The 16,072-nt window shown below is 38.1% G+C and overlaps 1 protein-coding gene across 1 annotated transcript; it reads left to right on the forward strand.

Annotated features, from left to right (window-relative positions):
- Nucleotides 1-1,880: 1,880 nt before the first annotated feature.
- igfn1.4 (immunoglobulin like and fibronectin type III domain containing 1, tandem duplicate 4) lies at nucleotides 1,881-15,583 on the forward strand. Its single transcript, XM_071903856.2, has 21 exons — nucleotides 1,881-1,926; nucleotides 4,020-4,142; nucleotides 4,632-4,771; nucleotides 5,386-5,485; nucleotides 5,806-5,884; nucleotides 6,006-6,198; nucleotides 6,397-6,510; nucleotides 6,761-6,929; nucleotides 7,141-7,413; nucleotides 7,613-7,885; nucleotides 10,687-10,802; nucleotides 11,016-11,157; nucleotides 11,249-11,542; nucleotides 11,748-12,050; nucleotides 12,389-12,568; nucleotides 12,673-12,801; nucleotides 12,889-12,968; nucleotides 13,515-13,707; nucleotides 14,641-14,937; nucleotides 15,151-15,477; nucleotides 15,579-15,583. Exons 1-21 carry the CDS (start codon nucleotides 1,881-1,883, stop codon nucleotides 15,581-15,583), a joined length of 3,576 nt encoding a protein of 1,191 aa, XP_071759957.2.
- The last annotated feature ends 489 nt before the right edge of the window (nucleotides 15,584-16,072 follow it).

Below are 16,072 nucleotides of genomic sequence, written 5' to 3' on the forward strand. Positions count from 1 at the left end.
TAAGGCAAACTGTTAGGCTCATTTTTACCAGACTATTATGACAATTGTATATTCTGTCCTAGGGCTAATCGTGTTTTGAATAGACTACCAGTGTGGTAACGTTCATATTTCAGAATTTTATAGACTTGGCCTTGAATTAATTTTCACTGTCTAAATGGATACTTATCTAAGGTGAAGGTGAGGCAAGTAAAACAACTATTTTGTCAGGGTCAGCATAAGGTTAGGCAAGCAAACTGATTAGTGGGGCAGTCTAGGTAAGAACATGACTTGGTAAGGTTGCTCTAAATGTAAGGACTAACGTTAGCATTAACTAAACTTACTCAAAAGGTAGAGATCAAATTCCAGTTCTGTGGGTTAACAGGCAAACATTTAGTTGACCACAATGTCCACAATGGCATCATCAATAAATAGTTATATAACTGCCCAATATCAATGAAGGTTATTAATACACAGATAAAGTGCTATATATTTTTTATTAGATTGTTACGAAACAATCCAAATGTCATCAGCTTCATAACTAGACTTTGTCTTTTTCTGTACTTTATATAATTCTAACATGTACTGATAATGGCAATGTTCCATTTTGTCTTTTGCTCCCTCAATGCCAATTTCAAACTAAGATTTAGTGGAGACCTCAACAAGTTGACAAACCATGTCAACTACACATTGCTGAAGTAGACATATTACCCACAATCCAAAGGTTGAAGCCAAATGAAGAAAGAGACAGGCAGGCCACACTTGAGGACAAACAGGTGTAGCTGCAGGTGTAGAGTTTCTTATGGAAAGCAACCCGGCACCTCCTACAGTGATGACAAATGTCACCATCTTTTTAACGTATTAATTTCTTAACTCGTGTCTTAAATAACTTCTAAAAACCTGTATAGTCTATCCGTCTTTTGAGCAGGAAAACAGGTATGAATGAAGCTCCTATTAGCATATAATAAGCATATACTATTGGCTTACTAAACAAATAGTAACATTTCTGTAAATCCCCTTAAGCCCATGCAACACTGAATCCGTTACACTTACGCGTTCCATCAGTCTATTTTTGTAAAGTGACATTCATCATTCTAAGTTTAGCAATCCATTTGGGTAATGAAAGATTGCTATGTGCCATTTGAGATTCCTGCTGTGAATGGAATGACAGATCATAAAAAAAAGCCAATATGAAAACAGCATCTAATCATTTGAAAATCAAAGCAGCATGCCCACAACTAAAAGTGATCAACAAAACCTTAACTAAGTAAAGTTTCAACCTGGTAAAAATGACATATGGTTAACATCACCTGCTACACTCCAGATTAAGAGGATTTTAATCTTGGAGAATGCGATAACCGTCAGCATATGCTAGGCAGCAGCATGACATACAGTCTCAGATGGTCATGTTTCATGTCCTTACATGTGGACCTTAAATAAAGGTTGCAGTTAAATCATGGCCAATGTGAGGTCATGACAAATAAAGAGCTCAGACTCAAAACGCGATATATATTTTGGCCTGAAGTTAGCACCAATGAGTATCGAGTCTGTAAAATTGTTTTTATATTTTTACCCTTTTTCATTTTGTCAACCAAGACACTTGTCACTTTAAAAATTGCCACAATTTGTTTCCATTTTGTGTGATTAATCATTCACTAATTTTGTATGTGTCATTTTTTTTTTTAATAGATCTTTTTTGAATGAATGAATCTCTTCAAATAATGTGAAAGCAAACACTGAATGATCAATTTTGTTCCGATTATTGAAAGAGGATAAAAGATTATTTTCACATTAGCCCTGCCATTTGAATAGATCAGTGGAGTAGAAAACACAGTAATTTCTACCTCCATTTATTACAGCTGAGGAAACACTGCTGAGTCCATCCAGGAATCAAAGAACCCAAGATGATTAAAAGGTCAAAAGAGGCGGATGGGACGGCCGCTGGCCAAGGTAAGCAGTGAAGTGTGATCCCATCTTCTTCCACTCCTACGGGTAAAGAACAAACTCAAACCGGAGGTAGCATCAACCACCATTATGCAAGTTTAGTGTGTCTGTGCAACATCAGTTTATTTTTAAATTAAGTTACTTTTAAGTCTTTTATTGCAAAGTTTTCTGTGTGCAGTATGAAGCTCCTTTTGCAACAATTAGGAGACAGAATTTTAGCAAACCAAATAATCTGAACCTAGAGGAAAAATTGAAAGGATCATAAGTAATTGATAAGACTGGTACTGCAGTCTAGACTTAAGTGCTAAAGGAAACTGGGCCTTCACTATCTTCTTTTCTTGTGTAACCTTGTTTCTTTGTCTTGACTGTGAAGCACTTTGCAAGCTTTGTTTCAGTAAAGTGCTGTGCAAATAAGTTATTATTATTTGTAGTGCCTTACCTAATCGTCAAATTAACATATGATAGAAGTGTATTACATGCAATACTTCCCAGCTGCATCCTCAGTCTGTCCACAGAATAAAGGTTTATCATAATGAAAATTTGAGACCAACTGGGGGGAAAGAGCACACTAAGGTGTTAGCTCTCCAGCCTATTCTAAACAAAGCAAAGCACAAACTAACTTCAGTCAATATTTGACAAACTCTGACAAAGGAGAAAAGATGACACTGCCAAGTCAGACCCTGCGGGTAAACAGGATTGATGGAATGAGGTTGACAAGGGGGAGATTTATTTGTGAACAAATGTGCAGAAAATGATGAATGCATCCAAAACTTTATGCTCTATTTGTTTATTTCTATGTCTGTTTGGTGCTTTGAACGGTTTATTACAAGCTATTATCAAGGCTACAGCTTATTCAAAAAGACTTCATAGGCTATGCTTTCAGTCTTTGGCTGTTTTATGATTTTTGTGAATTTCTGGTTCTTTGTTTTTTTTCACAATTTCAAAGGCAGAATCACTTTATTCTGCAACTTCAAGACAGCAATTTGTCAACATATTTACATCTCAGTATGCATTGACATACTACACTCAAACATAACAGGAGCTCATATACAATGCTCTAGACAGGCCGCAGGCTGTATATCACTATAAACAGAACAGAATAGTACACAATAGCCACTAGAAGAATTGAACAGGGAAGCCAGGACTCTCAAATTGGAAGTCTGATGCTTCATTGACTGAGCTGCCCAGGCTCTAAATAGACTGACTTTAATTTCCTAGTGCTCTAATGTGCACCTGAAAATTAGCAGGTCCTGCTGCAAAGGTTTTCAATAGAAATAAGTGTGGGCGAGCTGGGGAAATCACAACAACGGTCATGATTGGTTTGCTTCCTCCTTAAGTTATGAAGTACTGAATGTGCAATGGATTATTGCATACATTAATGTACGTATTTTTATGCATGGATATGTTCCACAAATCTGCTGAAATTAGAATGATGTGGTTTAGCCAAGTATGCCAAATCTCATAATGCTCCCATTCAGTGTGTCGATTGACCCTGTGCTCTATTTTTTTTTTTTTTTTTTGTCCCTCGTAAGTACATAATTTAAATCCAATCCATAATGTGATCCTAATACCATGCTGACATGTGCTGTGTATGCTCCTCAACATGTGCCTTATCAGGTCCTGCTGCAGAGCATTTCGATGGTAAAGAAGGTAGGCTTAGGGAAGAACAAGAACTGATATGCAATGGATTTTTGCATACAAGAACGTACGGTTTTGCGTGCGTGGATATGTAGGTGTATTACTACATATCTGTTCACAGTATGAAGCTTAGGCATGCATTCACAAAGAAAAAGATAAAAAAAATGTTATGAAATAAATGCAAATGTGTTTGACACAATAATTGGAAGAGCCATCTACTATAGAGGCACTTACTGTTCTGAATAAAATTATACAATGAATAACATCAAACATTCTAATATGTCATGTATTAGAATGTGTTTCAGCATGGTTTACGTGGGTGATGGTTTCTTTACAAAATAATACTCAATAGATTTTTAAAAGCTGTGTATGATCATGGTCATGTTGATGTTTTTTGTTGTTGTTTTTTTCCTAGAGTTAAAATGTATGGTTGCTAACATTTCATTTTCCAATGTTGGCAGGAGGGATCAAGAAGAAATCTAAGGTCCCCGGGGTTATGATTACACAGTTTGTTGAGACGCTGCCAGAGGGAAAGAGCCATCCAGACTTCACCCGCAAGCCTATCGCTTTGACCATCCAAGAGGGTAGGCCTGATGGCAGAGAATAAGTTCAAATATCACATGAATATCACAAAATATTCTATGATGACAGTCTCACAATTTTGCATAATGGATTAGATCCAGAGCCATTGTGAGCAGCAATTCAGTTAGGGCAAGGCCAATGGGAGGAGAGCTCTGTCATCCAAGATCTAGGCTTCAGAACCTGAGTCAGACGGGCCCACTGACTTCAATTTGAAACCATGAACAGCGATTAGATGACCAAAAACCCATTCTGTTAATGTTTTCAAAAAGATTCCTTCTCCACCGCTGCATGTACGAGTGGTGTGATGAAAATGTATGATAATGTATGTATTATATATATTATTATAGAATGCACATCACATGTAATAATTAGGCTATACATTATATATTGTACAATACAGTAATATTTTGCGTCATATGTTTACTGTGTTTCCCAAGGATCTATTGCAAGTGAAGTGACCGTGTGTGTATGTGTGTGTTTGTTTTTCACAGGCAAATTTGCATTTTTCAAAGCCATTGTCATTGGAGACCCAAAGCCAACTGTAACATGGAGCAGAAATAACGGAGATGTGTCCGATACGTCAAGATACCAGACCAAATATGATCCCAATTCCAATGAGCATACATTTGAGGCAAGTGATATGGGCTATCAAAGGCCAGTGTGACGCCATATGGCATGCTGATGTAAAGAAGGGATAAATATAGCAGAGAGAGACAGAGACAGAGACAGAGACAGACAGACACACTCAAATTCAATTAATTTTTCAGTCAAAGCCATTTGATTACTCCGATGTCATTCAGTCCTCTGACCATGCACAATCAGTATTTGCTTTGCCAATTGCTCTTTCTTTGACATACATGACAAAAGATCTCAACACTCAACCCAATTTCCTCTTTGTAAAAAGGGTCTGGACATGCCTACTCCCATCATCTCCTCACTTCACTGTGTTTAAGTTTGGAAATGTGGAATAAAATGCAAGCAGTCATACATAAGTGAGCCATCTACCAATCAAGCAATGAGCAGAGTGTGTAATTGGTCTATTTTGATCCAATTGCTCTGTCACTTGCAGGACGTCTCAAAGAGTTCTGCATCTATTTTTCTATTCACCCTAGACTTCACACTATGAAGTGGCACACTGGCTTGAAAAAGTAATGACAAGGCCAACATGATTGCACACCTGGTCCATGATATTCATATCTCAATCATTTTCCAACCATTTTCTCTTTGATGTTTTCTTTTTTGCAGATGTTGAATGTTTCACCAGACCAAGCAGACACTTATAAATGCTTTGCCACAAATGAATATGGAAAAGCTATGGTCACAGTTGTCCTGAATGTTATTGAAGGTAAGATTTGTTTGCTTGCTATTCCTATAAAACATTATAACTGTTGTGATTAATTGAGCTTTCCTAGCACAATGGAACTGTAGTGAAACAGTGCAGACCCATTACATCTGACACAGCATGCAGACTCAAGCATACGCTCAAAACTCGCTATCTATTTCAAATTGAGTACACTTATATTTGAATTTGAAAGGCTACTACTCCATCCCCTTGAAAGTATTACACTCATTCCAACAGTTATCACTCAGCAGTCCCTATTGTATGTTTTTTCATTACATGATTATATGATCTATTCATGGAAGTATCCTCTTTTTTCCTTTCAGTTGGTTTCAAAAAGAACAAAGCCCAGCAAAAAGCAGAAGCTATCGATGGCAATTTTAAGACTGTACTTGCAAGGAAAAGGTGGTTTTATGTTCCATGTGTCCATGGTCTTGTGTGTTCTTTACATGTATACATTCATTTAATTAACCTATAAATAATTTACAAGGCTGTTCAACTGATGAAACCGTATTCTAATTTCTAGTAAAATCCGCCCTAAATCTGAGCAAACCGAGAGAAAAGACGGGGAGATAGATCCTAAGTTTTGGGAGCTCTTGCTTAGTGCCGACAAAAAAGACTATGAGAGCATCTGTGCCGAGTTTGGAGTGACCGACTTTCGCTGGATGCTTAAAAAACTAAATGAGATGAAGACAGAAAGGGCGGAAGAGCAAGCACAGGTTTGTCGTGTGTGACATTTGCATGGAGTTAACTGGTTTGTTTTCTTTCTTTTTTTACTGATAGTGACATAGAGACCTGATGTTGACAATTGATATTAATCACAGTAGCAGTAGGCCGCCTGTATCTTTATTCACCAATTTGAAACAATGTCCCAATGCCGTTTATTTTTGATACTTAATTCTTCCTTTTTAACTCAGTTCGTCAGAAACCTGTCTAGCCTGAAACCTATTCAAGTCAATGCAGATGGCACTGCATCCTTTGAGCTTGACATGGATCTCATTGACCCGAGCAGCAGGATATTTCTGTACAAGGTTAGTCTGAGAAAAATTCATACCTCTGAGACACCCAATCATTTAGCTATGGCATTTATAGCGCATCCCTTGTATAGTGGTTATTATTTGAATTTGAAAAATGTTCCGATGAAATCCTAACATGATCCTCTTCATATTTATCTCAAATGAATAGTATTTCTCCCAGCCTTCGACATTATCTTGTAGCTATGTTTCGCAAGAACAATTTCAAGCACCCCAAAAGGAAATTGCGTTGTATATTTCCCCGCAGGATGGTGAAATGGTTCCATACACAAAGGAGTTGGGCGAAAAGATGAAGCACAACCTCAGCCAAGTGGGTAGAAAGTATATTTTCAGCATGAGGGACCTTCTACCAGATGATGCTGGACTGTATCAGCTGGATGTTGAAGATGTGAATATGTTTTCCACTGATTTCAAAAGTAAGTTCTGCACTGGGACACACAACAAATATCCTTATTGCTATTTTGGAGTGCGGGTATGTGATATAACTTTCATACAGTGTTTGTTTTGCAAGTTGCCTAATACAGCACAGCCCCAATTAAACAGCCCACGTTTTTCTATCAGTTAACTTTTATATGGATTTAACAAGCCTCAATTTGACTTTAAATAGCATCGCTCATTATTTTTCAGTTCCCATGGTGGATTTCTTGGTGAAAATTCAGGAAGTGAAAGCAACAGAGAGAGAAGATGCTGTGTTTGAGTGTGTCCTGTCAAACCCCTTCTCCAAGATCTTGTGGTTTGGCAAGAATTTACCACTGGAACAAGGGGATAAATATGATATTGAGGTTTCAGAAGACAAGCTCATTCACAGGCTGGTGGTCAAAGACTGCATGATAGTAGACAAAGGAATTTATTCTGTCTGTGCAGGAATAAAATCGTGCAATGCGTGGCTTGTTGTTGAAGGTAAGATATTACACAGCACTCCAGCAGAAGATTGGTACTGATAATGTTGGATAATGGACATTGCTAATGGTTTATAATGGAATGATAATGGTCAATAATGTGATGATGATGATTTATCATACCAATTTTTGCTTTTTATGTCATAATATGGCCCTTTTAGTGTGCATCAACTGTGAATATCCTCTTTCCTTCTGTTCAGCTGACAAAGACGCGCAAAAGGGCAAAAAGTCAGCAAGGAAAACAACAAGGGCAGGAGGATCTGGAGAGGACCTGCAGAAAGTTGCCCAAGAGCAACAGGCAAAACTAGAGATGGTGAGAGAGGAAAGGAAAGAACAGGTTAAAGCTGCTAAAGAAGCTGCAGCAGCTGCACCTCCACCTCCAACCCCTGCAGCCCCTGCTCCTGCTGCTGCTCCTGCACCAAGCCCAGCTCCAGTTGTGGCCGAACCCAAGGCACCGGAAGATCCTGAACCAAGTAAGGCTTATGAAATGGGGTGCTGAATTCCCAGACAAGGAAGCCATATTGCCACAGGACTAATATTACCCGGGTCCAGAGATTTCTAATAATATCTGTAATTTGTTAAGTAAAAATTCCAGCATTAATTTACAGTTACCTACCATATTTTGGAGAAGACAGAGGTCCCCTGATGAAACTAATTTGTGCAAATCAAACTTTCAGTAATTTCAGGCATAATTTAAATGTGATTTGATTTTGTTCTTCTTCCAAACATATGATTTCTATTATTTGCCTTTCATGAAAAATAGAGGCAGCAGTGGCATCTCTAGAGGAAACTTCAAGCTTTGCTTTGCTAAATCAGGAAGTGAAAAATTGTCAAATCTTGACCCTTAATTGTACTCCAGGCACTGGCAATTTCAGCGAATTTCATTTCAGCGAATGTCATTATCCTGTGCCAAGGTGTTTAACAAAATGAAGAACTTGGGGGGGTAATTCATTAATTTGAGGTCCCCACATTCAGTAATGCTAGTCCTGTGTAAATAGGGGTTAAGCCTTACCTAGACATTTTTAATAAGTCTTTTTATTGAAATCATATATAGCCATTCAAATACTGTTTATCCATTCCAAAATTTTCACTTTTAAATTCAATGCTATCAAAGGATATGCCATCAGCATATCAGAATGAAACTACATACACATTTCCATCATGAATGCTGTTTGTTTACTTATTGTCTCGCAAGTGTCATCTGCATTCTCATTTCAAGTCTCATTGATTACAATGATACTGTATTTGTTTCATACATATTTTTTTTGGTGTCCAGCGATTTGCATACTATGCAATGTATTTGGTATGATAACCTGTTGTTCATATGGCAGTTACTGACTGGTGTTGATGGTTAATAGGAATAAAAGATGGACCAGCAGTGAATATAGAGGTTTCGGATCCACAGGTTGTGGATGTGGTTAGTGGTGGTAAGAAACGTCAGCGGTTGCGTTAATTTATGCATGGATACAAAATTGAATGACAGCCATTTGAAATATAATGGCTTCAAAATCAGTGTGTTTACCCATAACTGAGATAACATAGATTTGTAGACCGTATGCAAAAATATTAAAATATGTTTGTTCGTAGACTACTGACCCTGTAGAACTAAAAATCAACTACACCTCACAGTAGTCTGATGTAGCCTTTACTTTAATGAAACTTTATATTAGTATAGTTTAACCATTTTTGAGGTCCAGTCATCGTAACCTTTTGTCATTATTTCATGTTTTGTTGTTTAGTCCGTTGTGTAATTGCTTGCCTATGTTACATGTCATGTTTTTTTTATTTAAATGTCATGTTTTGCTTATTAGTATTAAGCCCATCTAGCTTTACTGGTACAACTAATCCTCTTAGCATGGCAAGAGATTGGTTGATACAATGATAGAATGGAAGTGCATTTTTATCAGTATATTACACAAATTGTGTTCTATATAATGTTTATAGTATATACGTTTGTCTTGTGTTTTGTTTCTTGCTATCTTGTACTGCAATATGTATACATTTAGAGATCCATAAATGCTGCCAAATTACAAATTACTTACTATAATATAATAGCATATAATTTAATTACATTTTCCAAAGCAGGAACTTTATAATGCTACTTGTCAACTAGTAATCCCAAAGCGTTAAATTGATTTATTCTTCAAGAAATCAGTTTAATATGTCACTTAATTCCAGCCGCAACCAACAAAAACTAAGTGTAAGACTGGCTTTGGATTACAGGTATACAAAAATCTAAAATTATATTAATAATTTTGTGATCGCTGATAGGTAATTCAGATAAAGCATCAACAGCAGCATATAGAGATTCAGGAAGTGGCACAGGATATATACATATAAAATTGAGGGAGAAAATTGTTTAAATAACTTATTGTTATTACTGTTAGGCCACTCAGCTGATGAGGCCAGTGATGGTGCAAGACTTGATCTACAAGTTGCAGTTGCAGGAGGTGATACACCAGATATTTAGTACTGAATAAGTACAATAATAACACAAAAGTGTTTTGAATAATATCTCATCCATAGAGTTTTTAAATGACAAAATAACTCACTGTTTTTTTTGTATTATTAAATTTCAATGCCTAATCAAATGATTGTTTATAACATGACTTAATCCTGTTATTTACCATAGTAACTCTTATAAATCCAATGCCAATCCATAAATGTGAAGGTGTGAAATAACACAGTAGAAGATCCTTGATAACCAGCACGTGAAAGCCAGTTCTTATCAATGCCACTCAACACTCCACAAGGACGCTCATGCTTGGAAAGTCTTGTGTGCACATAACTTGTTTACAAAGTTTGTAAAGCTATGTGTTTGCTGCTTGTCATTGTGCTTGCTTTTGATGTAACAAACTTGCACTGTAACTTGTACTGATCATAAATTTCATAACCAGATCACACTGACCTGATATTTGAACCATGCACTATATTGTTGGAATATGCACTGCATTTAAAAACCTGAAGACAGTGCTGTTGGAGTAGTTTCAGCTAAAACTGTATTCTTAATTCCTTATTTTCCTCACTTTTCACACAGTGCTAGTATCATAAGGTTGAGCAAAGCATAACATTAACCTTTTTCCTCTATGTAAAGTACAACTAAGGCAACATTTAGAAATCATTAATATTGTTCAACTAACTTAACAAGCATAATAGCAGAGAGACGTATACATGTTGGTAATTTATTTCATCTTGTGTTCTATTATTCAATATAAATGTATTCCTCAACTGCTCAACTGAAGTGGAGAGTAACTTTTTGTTTCATGTTACCTAGAGCCTGGAATTACCAGTGGACTCTCTGATATTTATGCTCTTCGTGGCAAGCCAGCTGAACTAATTGTGCAGATGAACACTGATTGCGATGGGACCTGGTTCAAAGATGGAGAGCAGGTAAGGCTCTCGAGTTGCCATACTTATATTTTACATTCAGGCACTCTTAACATAACTCATGAGTGTTGAGTGAACAGTAGAATAAGCTTGACTTCCTAGATTGCCAGTAGTAGAGTAGAGGAGACTTTTCTTTAACTTCATTCATTCTCTTTGTAATGTAAAACAAAGCAAACCAAAAATCCTCCTTTTTAATGGATTAATGTGTCTCACTAGTTAACCTCCAAAGCTGGGATCAGCATAACCAAAGATGGAACTTCTCACAAGCTGACAGTTCAAAGCTGTAGCACCGGTGACTCTGGAGTGTATCGTTTTGTGTCAGGAGACCTCAGTACGCAAGGAAAGGTCACTGTTGGAGGTATAATTTAATTCCTATCGTTCTAAAATGCATATTAAATAACACAATGGATTCAATGCATTCACTGGACTATGTGCTTTATGTTTCACAGATGTACCGGAATTTGACCCCGATGATCTTCACAAGTTCTCCAAACCCGTGGTAGTAAGAGTGGGCCAGAACGCTGCTTTCAAGATGCCCTTTCCTCCTCAGGAGTCTTTGGTGGTCAGTTGGTTTAAGGACGGCGCCGAGGTGAAGGACGGAGGAGGAGTCAAGATCGTAAGGGAGCCCAACCACAGCCGGTTGCTGCTCAGAGACTGCCTGCGGACAGACGCAGGAGAAATCAAGATCCAACTCAAAAACCCATTTGGGGCAGTGGAGGCCACAACTCAACTAATTGTGCTTGGTACGAAAACATTGGCAGAAATGTGGTGAGGAAAGTGAAAAATATTGTGAGATCAAATGTAGACGTTTATGTCTCATATTGGACAAGCGGCCGTTCATCCCTCCATCTGCAACCACTTTGAAAAAAAATCAAGCAGCTGATATGTGGCACTCACATTTACATTTGTGTCCCTACATAAAAACTTTAGTACATGTTTTTCTTACAGACCGGCCAGGTCCACCAGAGGGTCCAGTGGAGATTGCTGAAACCACCTCATCCGTAATTGAGATAAAATGGAAGCCTCCCAAAGACGACGGTGGCTCCGCTGTCACCAACTATATTATTGAGCGGCAGCAGGCAGGCCAAAGTCTGTGGATGAAGCTCGGGGACGTCTCAGCTGACAAGACCTCCTACAGAGACAGGAATGTGACTCATGGCAAGAAGTACAACTACCGAATCTATGCAGAAAACCCTGAGGGTCTCAGCGACGCCCTGGAGACAGCAGACAGCATTATGGCTGGCATAATGAGTGAGCCAAGAAAAAAGGAGTCTCATTCTGTATTCCTCAGAGGATGTCATGTTAATTTCTTTCTGTTTGTAATAAATGAAAATGCCTCTGGATAGGTTTTATCATCGCTTCAAATCGTACATCACCTAAACTATATAGCCACTGTAGAAGCCCCACCTTTTATCATTGCCGTAAAAGAGGAACTGTCTGGAAAATCCTGCAGTACTAATGTAAGATAGAGGTGGGGAGCTTTTATGAGGCCATTGTGTAAGATGAGTCAGAGAGAAAGAACTCATTTGCAGTCACTGAATTGCAGACAACTCCATATTATGTTCATTAAACTTCTTGTCATCCCTTAGTACTCTCCGGTCCACCTGGAGCCCCCAAAGTGGTGAGCGCCTCCAAGACCTGTATCGACTTGACCTGGACCCCTCCAGTGGATGACAGAGGAGTACCAATCATCGGTTACCAAGTGGAGAAACGCAAGAAGGACACCAATCAGTGGATTGCCCTGAACCCACTGAATGAGCCTATTGAAGGTCTGTCAGAACAGAAGCATACTATTATGTTTTGATTGTAGGAAAATGGGGTTTTCCTTTGTGAATATTTTCTTTTCTTACCTTGTCATACATCTCACCTTCAGGTGAAAACTATAGCGTTAAAGATGTCACTGAGGGAGCAGAGTATGAATTCAGGGTTTCAGCCATCAATGAGTCTGGAGCTGGAGATCCAAGCCCTCCCTCTGAGATGGTGTGTGCAAAGAATCCCAATAGTAAGTTTTTAACAATTTAACTTCAGTTACCCAGAGGATTATTTGTGTTTCCTGTCTACATTTTATTTTGTGTGTTTCTCCATTCAGTGAGACCTTGTTTTAAAGACCCAGAGGACTTCATTGTTGTCAGAGCAGGAAATTCTGTGCGTGTCAAAGTAAACTATGAGGTATGGATCAGATACTGACAAACAAGTCTTTCTACCTTTGCCTACTTCAATCCAATAAAATATTGAAGGCCTAATCCTCACTCCCAACAGACAGTAACCCTTTCACAAAAAGTCAAAACACTTTAATAAAGACTTTTTCTGTAATTAAATGACTGCGCTCAAATGTTGAATTTGTTTTAAGATGTTAGTTTACATTGGTATTATAAAAAGGAGGCCAGCATGTTTATCAAGTTAGATGGAAACATTGTTAAAAGTATTTTTTCCATCTACAATGACATTCTCTACAAGAATCTTTTTTACTTTTTTGTTCTTTTATCCATACCAAATTATTGCTTTCATATATGAAAATTTTAGACTGAAATCTTGTAGTCCATATTTAATATCCTGTTTCACACATATCTTTCAAGTAAATTTAGCATTTCATATTTTATTCTTCCATTCCAGCTTTGTTATTATATTCCTGAGTGATGACTTGATTGCAGTATGGCATTAATGCGACATAAGCCTCATAAGTTATCTCACTGTATCTGATATTGATATCTTCAGGCTGAACCTCCACCAGAAATCACTTGGTTGAAGGATGATGAGCCAATATCCCCGTGGATAAATGTCATCAACATAGAGGGAATGTCTCAGCTTGTTATCCCCTCATCAAAACGCTCAGATTCAGCCATCTACACTATAAAGGCCAAAAACTCTGTGGGGGAGGCTGCCTTCGACATCGAGGTTCGAGTCACAGGTAAGCACAAGAAACAGGCATTAACACAAGGGTTCGCCTGATATGGGTTTTTTGAAGGCTGATATGGATATTGATTTTTGTACTAAAGCTGTTGATAGTCAATATTGTGTGCCGATATTCAATCTTTAAATTTGACAATTGTCATGCCAAAAAATACAATTTTATTCTTAGAAGGGTGAATAAGCCTCTGAAGCAGCATTTAGACCATTATACAAAACTAAAACAAATTGAAACCTATATGAATTAAATTCCTTTAGGGTTACTAGCTCTTTGAGGGTGACTGGCCACTGCTATTCAGTGGCAGAGGAAAATCTGGATACATTCCTACCTTTAAATGAATTGAACATTATTTAACAATTAAATTAATGAATATAATGTGCAAAGAAAATATAATTTAATTGCAAGTTTTACAGACTGTTTTTATCTTGCTGTGGCCAGGGAGGAACCTCAATCGTGTCGACAATGGACAACACTGACTGAACAATATTTAATAAAAGGCCAATATTGGCAAACCAATATATTGGTCTAACCCTAATTAACACTGTGCCCTTCATAGTGGAAAGATAAACACCATTCTTATTGTGTGTTGCCTGCACTGATATGAAAGGATTAACTTATCTTACGACAGTTGTCAGTTGCAAATGCACATTGACAGCAACCCAAATCCTGACAAAGACTGACACTGAGTTCAAAGTAAAATTAAGGTAGGATAAGATGAACCTCATTGATCCGTGATGGAAAAGTGTATTTGCTCTTTATCACAGTTATGGTCTCAAAAGGCTTCACAGTGCCTGGATTATGAAACAAGAAATGAAAATGAAGTCACTGCAGCAGCACAGAATAGGATAAAGGTATAGGAGCAAGAATAAGTGGGTGGTCACGCTTTTCCTTGCTTGGTAATAATTATAATCTCTGCATCTTGGGTGCTGCTAGATGAACCTAAAACCCCAGGACCAGTGGAGCTAGAGCAAACGGTCCAAGGCAAAGTTGTGGTATCGTGGGCCCCCTCTCCAGACCAGGAGCTTGACGACCGCCTGTACTACGTGGTGGCAGAGCACAACTCCAACACCAGAGTGTGGAAAACTGTCGCAGATCGCCTCTTCAGTAACACGTACACGGCCGACAACATTCTTCCTGGGAGAGAGTACCATTTCCGGATCTACGCCAAGAACGATATGGGCCTCTCAGATCCATCTGAGTCTCCCACATGGGGTGTCAACAGCAACAGAGGTGGGCTATTATCGAGTTCCAGGTCAATTACCTTTGATCAGGGAATTAAATTAAGCCGAATCGTAGGCTGTAAATTATGGTTTGACACGATTTCAAGTTCAATCAAGTTCATCTTACAAATATCCTGTACTCTGCACCAAAGAGGGGAATCGCTTACAGTGACCCTACACTAAACTTCCAATGCTTTCCCTCCTTGATTTTTCCCCTGTGTAGTTCAAATGATATCAAACGGAGGTATCCCAATGGAGGTAAACTTTGAGAGACCCCCATCCATCCTGGTCCCACTGAAAGTTCACGCACCGCCTAAAGGTTACCAACTCTATATGACTTGCGCTGTCCGAGGATGCCCCACGCCCACCGTAACCTGGTACCTGAACGACGTTTGCATCAACGCCGACAACAACTACTACATCACCAACGCATACGGTGTCTGCTCCATGTATATTCTCAGAGTCCGACCCAAGGACAGCGGTGAATATAAAGTTGTTGCAGTCAACTCCTTTGGCAAAGCAGAGTGTTCCACTAAACTTATGGTTAGAGGTAAGGTTTTAATTAAAAGCTGGTATTTACTCAGTAGTGTATGTTTTGATTTCTTCTTGAACCAATTCATTAATATTCTTTCCCCTGTGATTTCTCCATAGATTGAATCGGCATGAAGACTTGCTTTAGGCACAATTTATCCTTCTCTCACTGGGTTTATTTAGAAAACAAGAAAGTTGAATATGTTGGTTTACTGCATAGGCTATATTGACAATGTGCAATACTATGATGTAAAATGCTGCTCAAACCATCTAGACAGAGTGCTAACATACTTTTACTAACTTGTTTTTATGTGTTCTTTTAAATTGTATTGAATTAGTCAAAAAAGGATAGGGCAAAGTTCTTGTGGTGACCGCAATAAATCAACTAATTTACATTTTTGAGCAGTGTTCTTTTTTATTTGCCTTTTTTATCATTAAATTCAGTCTGCATTAATATTTTTGCAAACATTCTGACATCACTGACACAAATGAACTCAGCGGCCATCTCTGAGGCAACAAAACCTGACATTTGAGATATTGATATAATTACTGTGTGTGCAGAGAACCATTGTTTCAAGTTGCAGCATGAATAGCCCTTGACTCAGTGTGTTTCC

This window comes from Centroberyx gerrardi, chromosome 5 (genome assembly GCF_048128805.1).
Source record: "Centroberyx gerrardi isolate f3 chromosome 5, fCenGer3.hap1.cur.20231027, whole genome shotgun sequence".
In the NCBI taxonomy this organism is placed as follows: Eukaryota; Metazoa; Chordata; class Actinopteri; order Beryciformes; family Berycidae; genus Centroberyx; species Centroberyx gerrardi.

Coding starts and splice junctions, on each gene's coding strand:
- igfn1.4 (XM_071903856.2), top strand. CDS start 1,881: ATGATTAAAAGGTCAAAAGAGGCGGATGGGACGGCCGCTGGCCAAG. Junction 5,885..6,005: donor ACTGTACTTGCAAGGAAAAG/GTGGTTTTATGT, acceptor TCTAATTTCTAG/TAAAATCCGCCCTAAATCTG. Junction 12,802..12,888: donor GTGTGCAAAGAATCCCAATA/GTAAGTTTTTAA, acceptor TTCTCCATTCAG/TGAGACCTTGTTTTAAAGAC.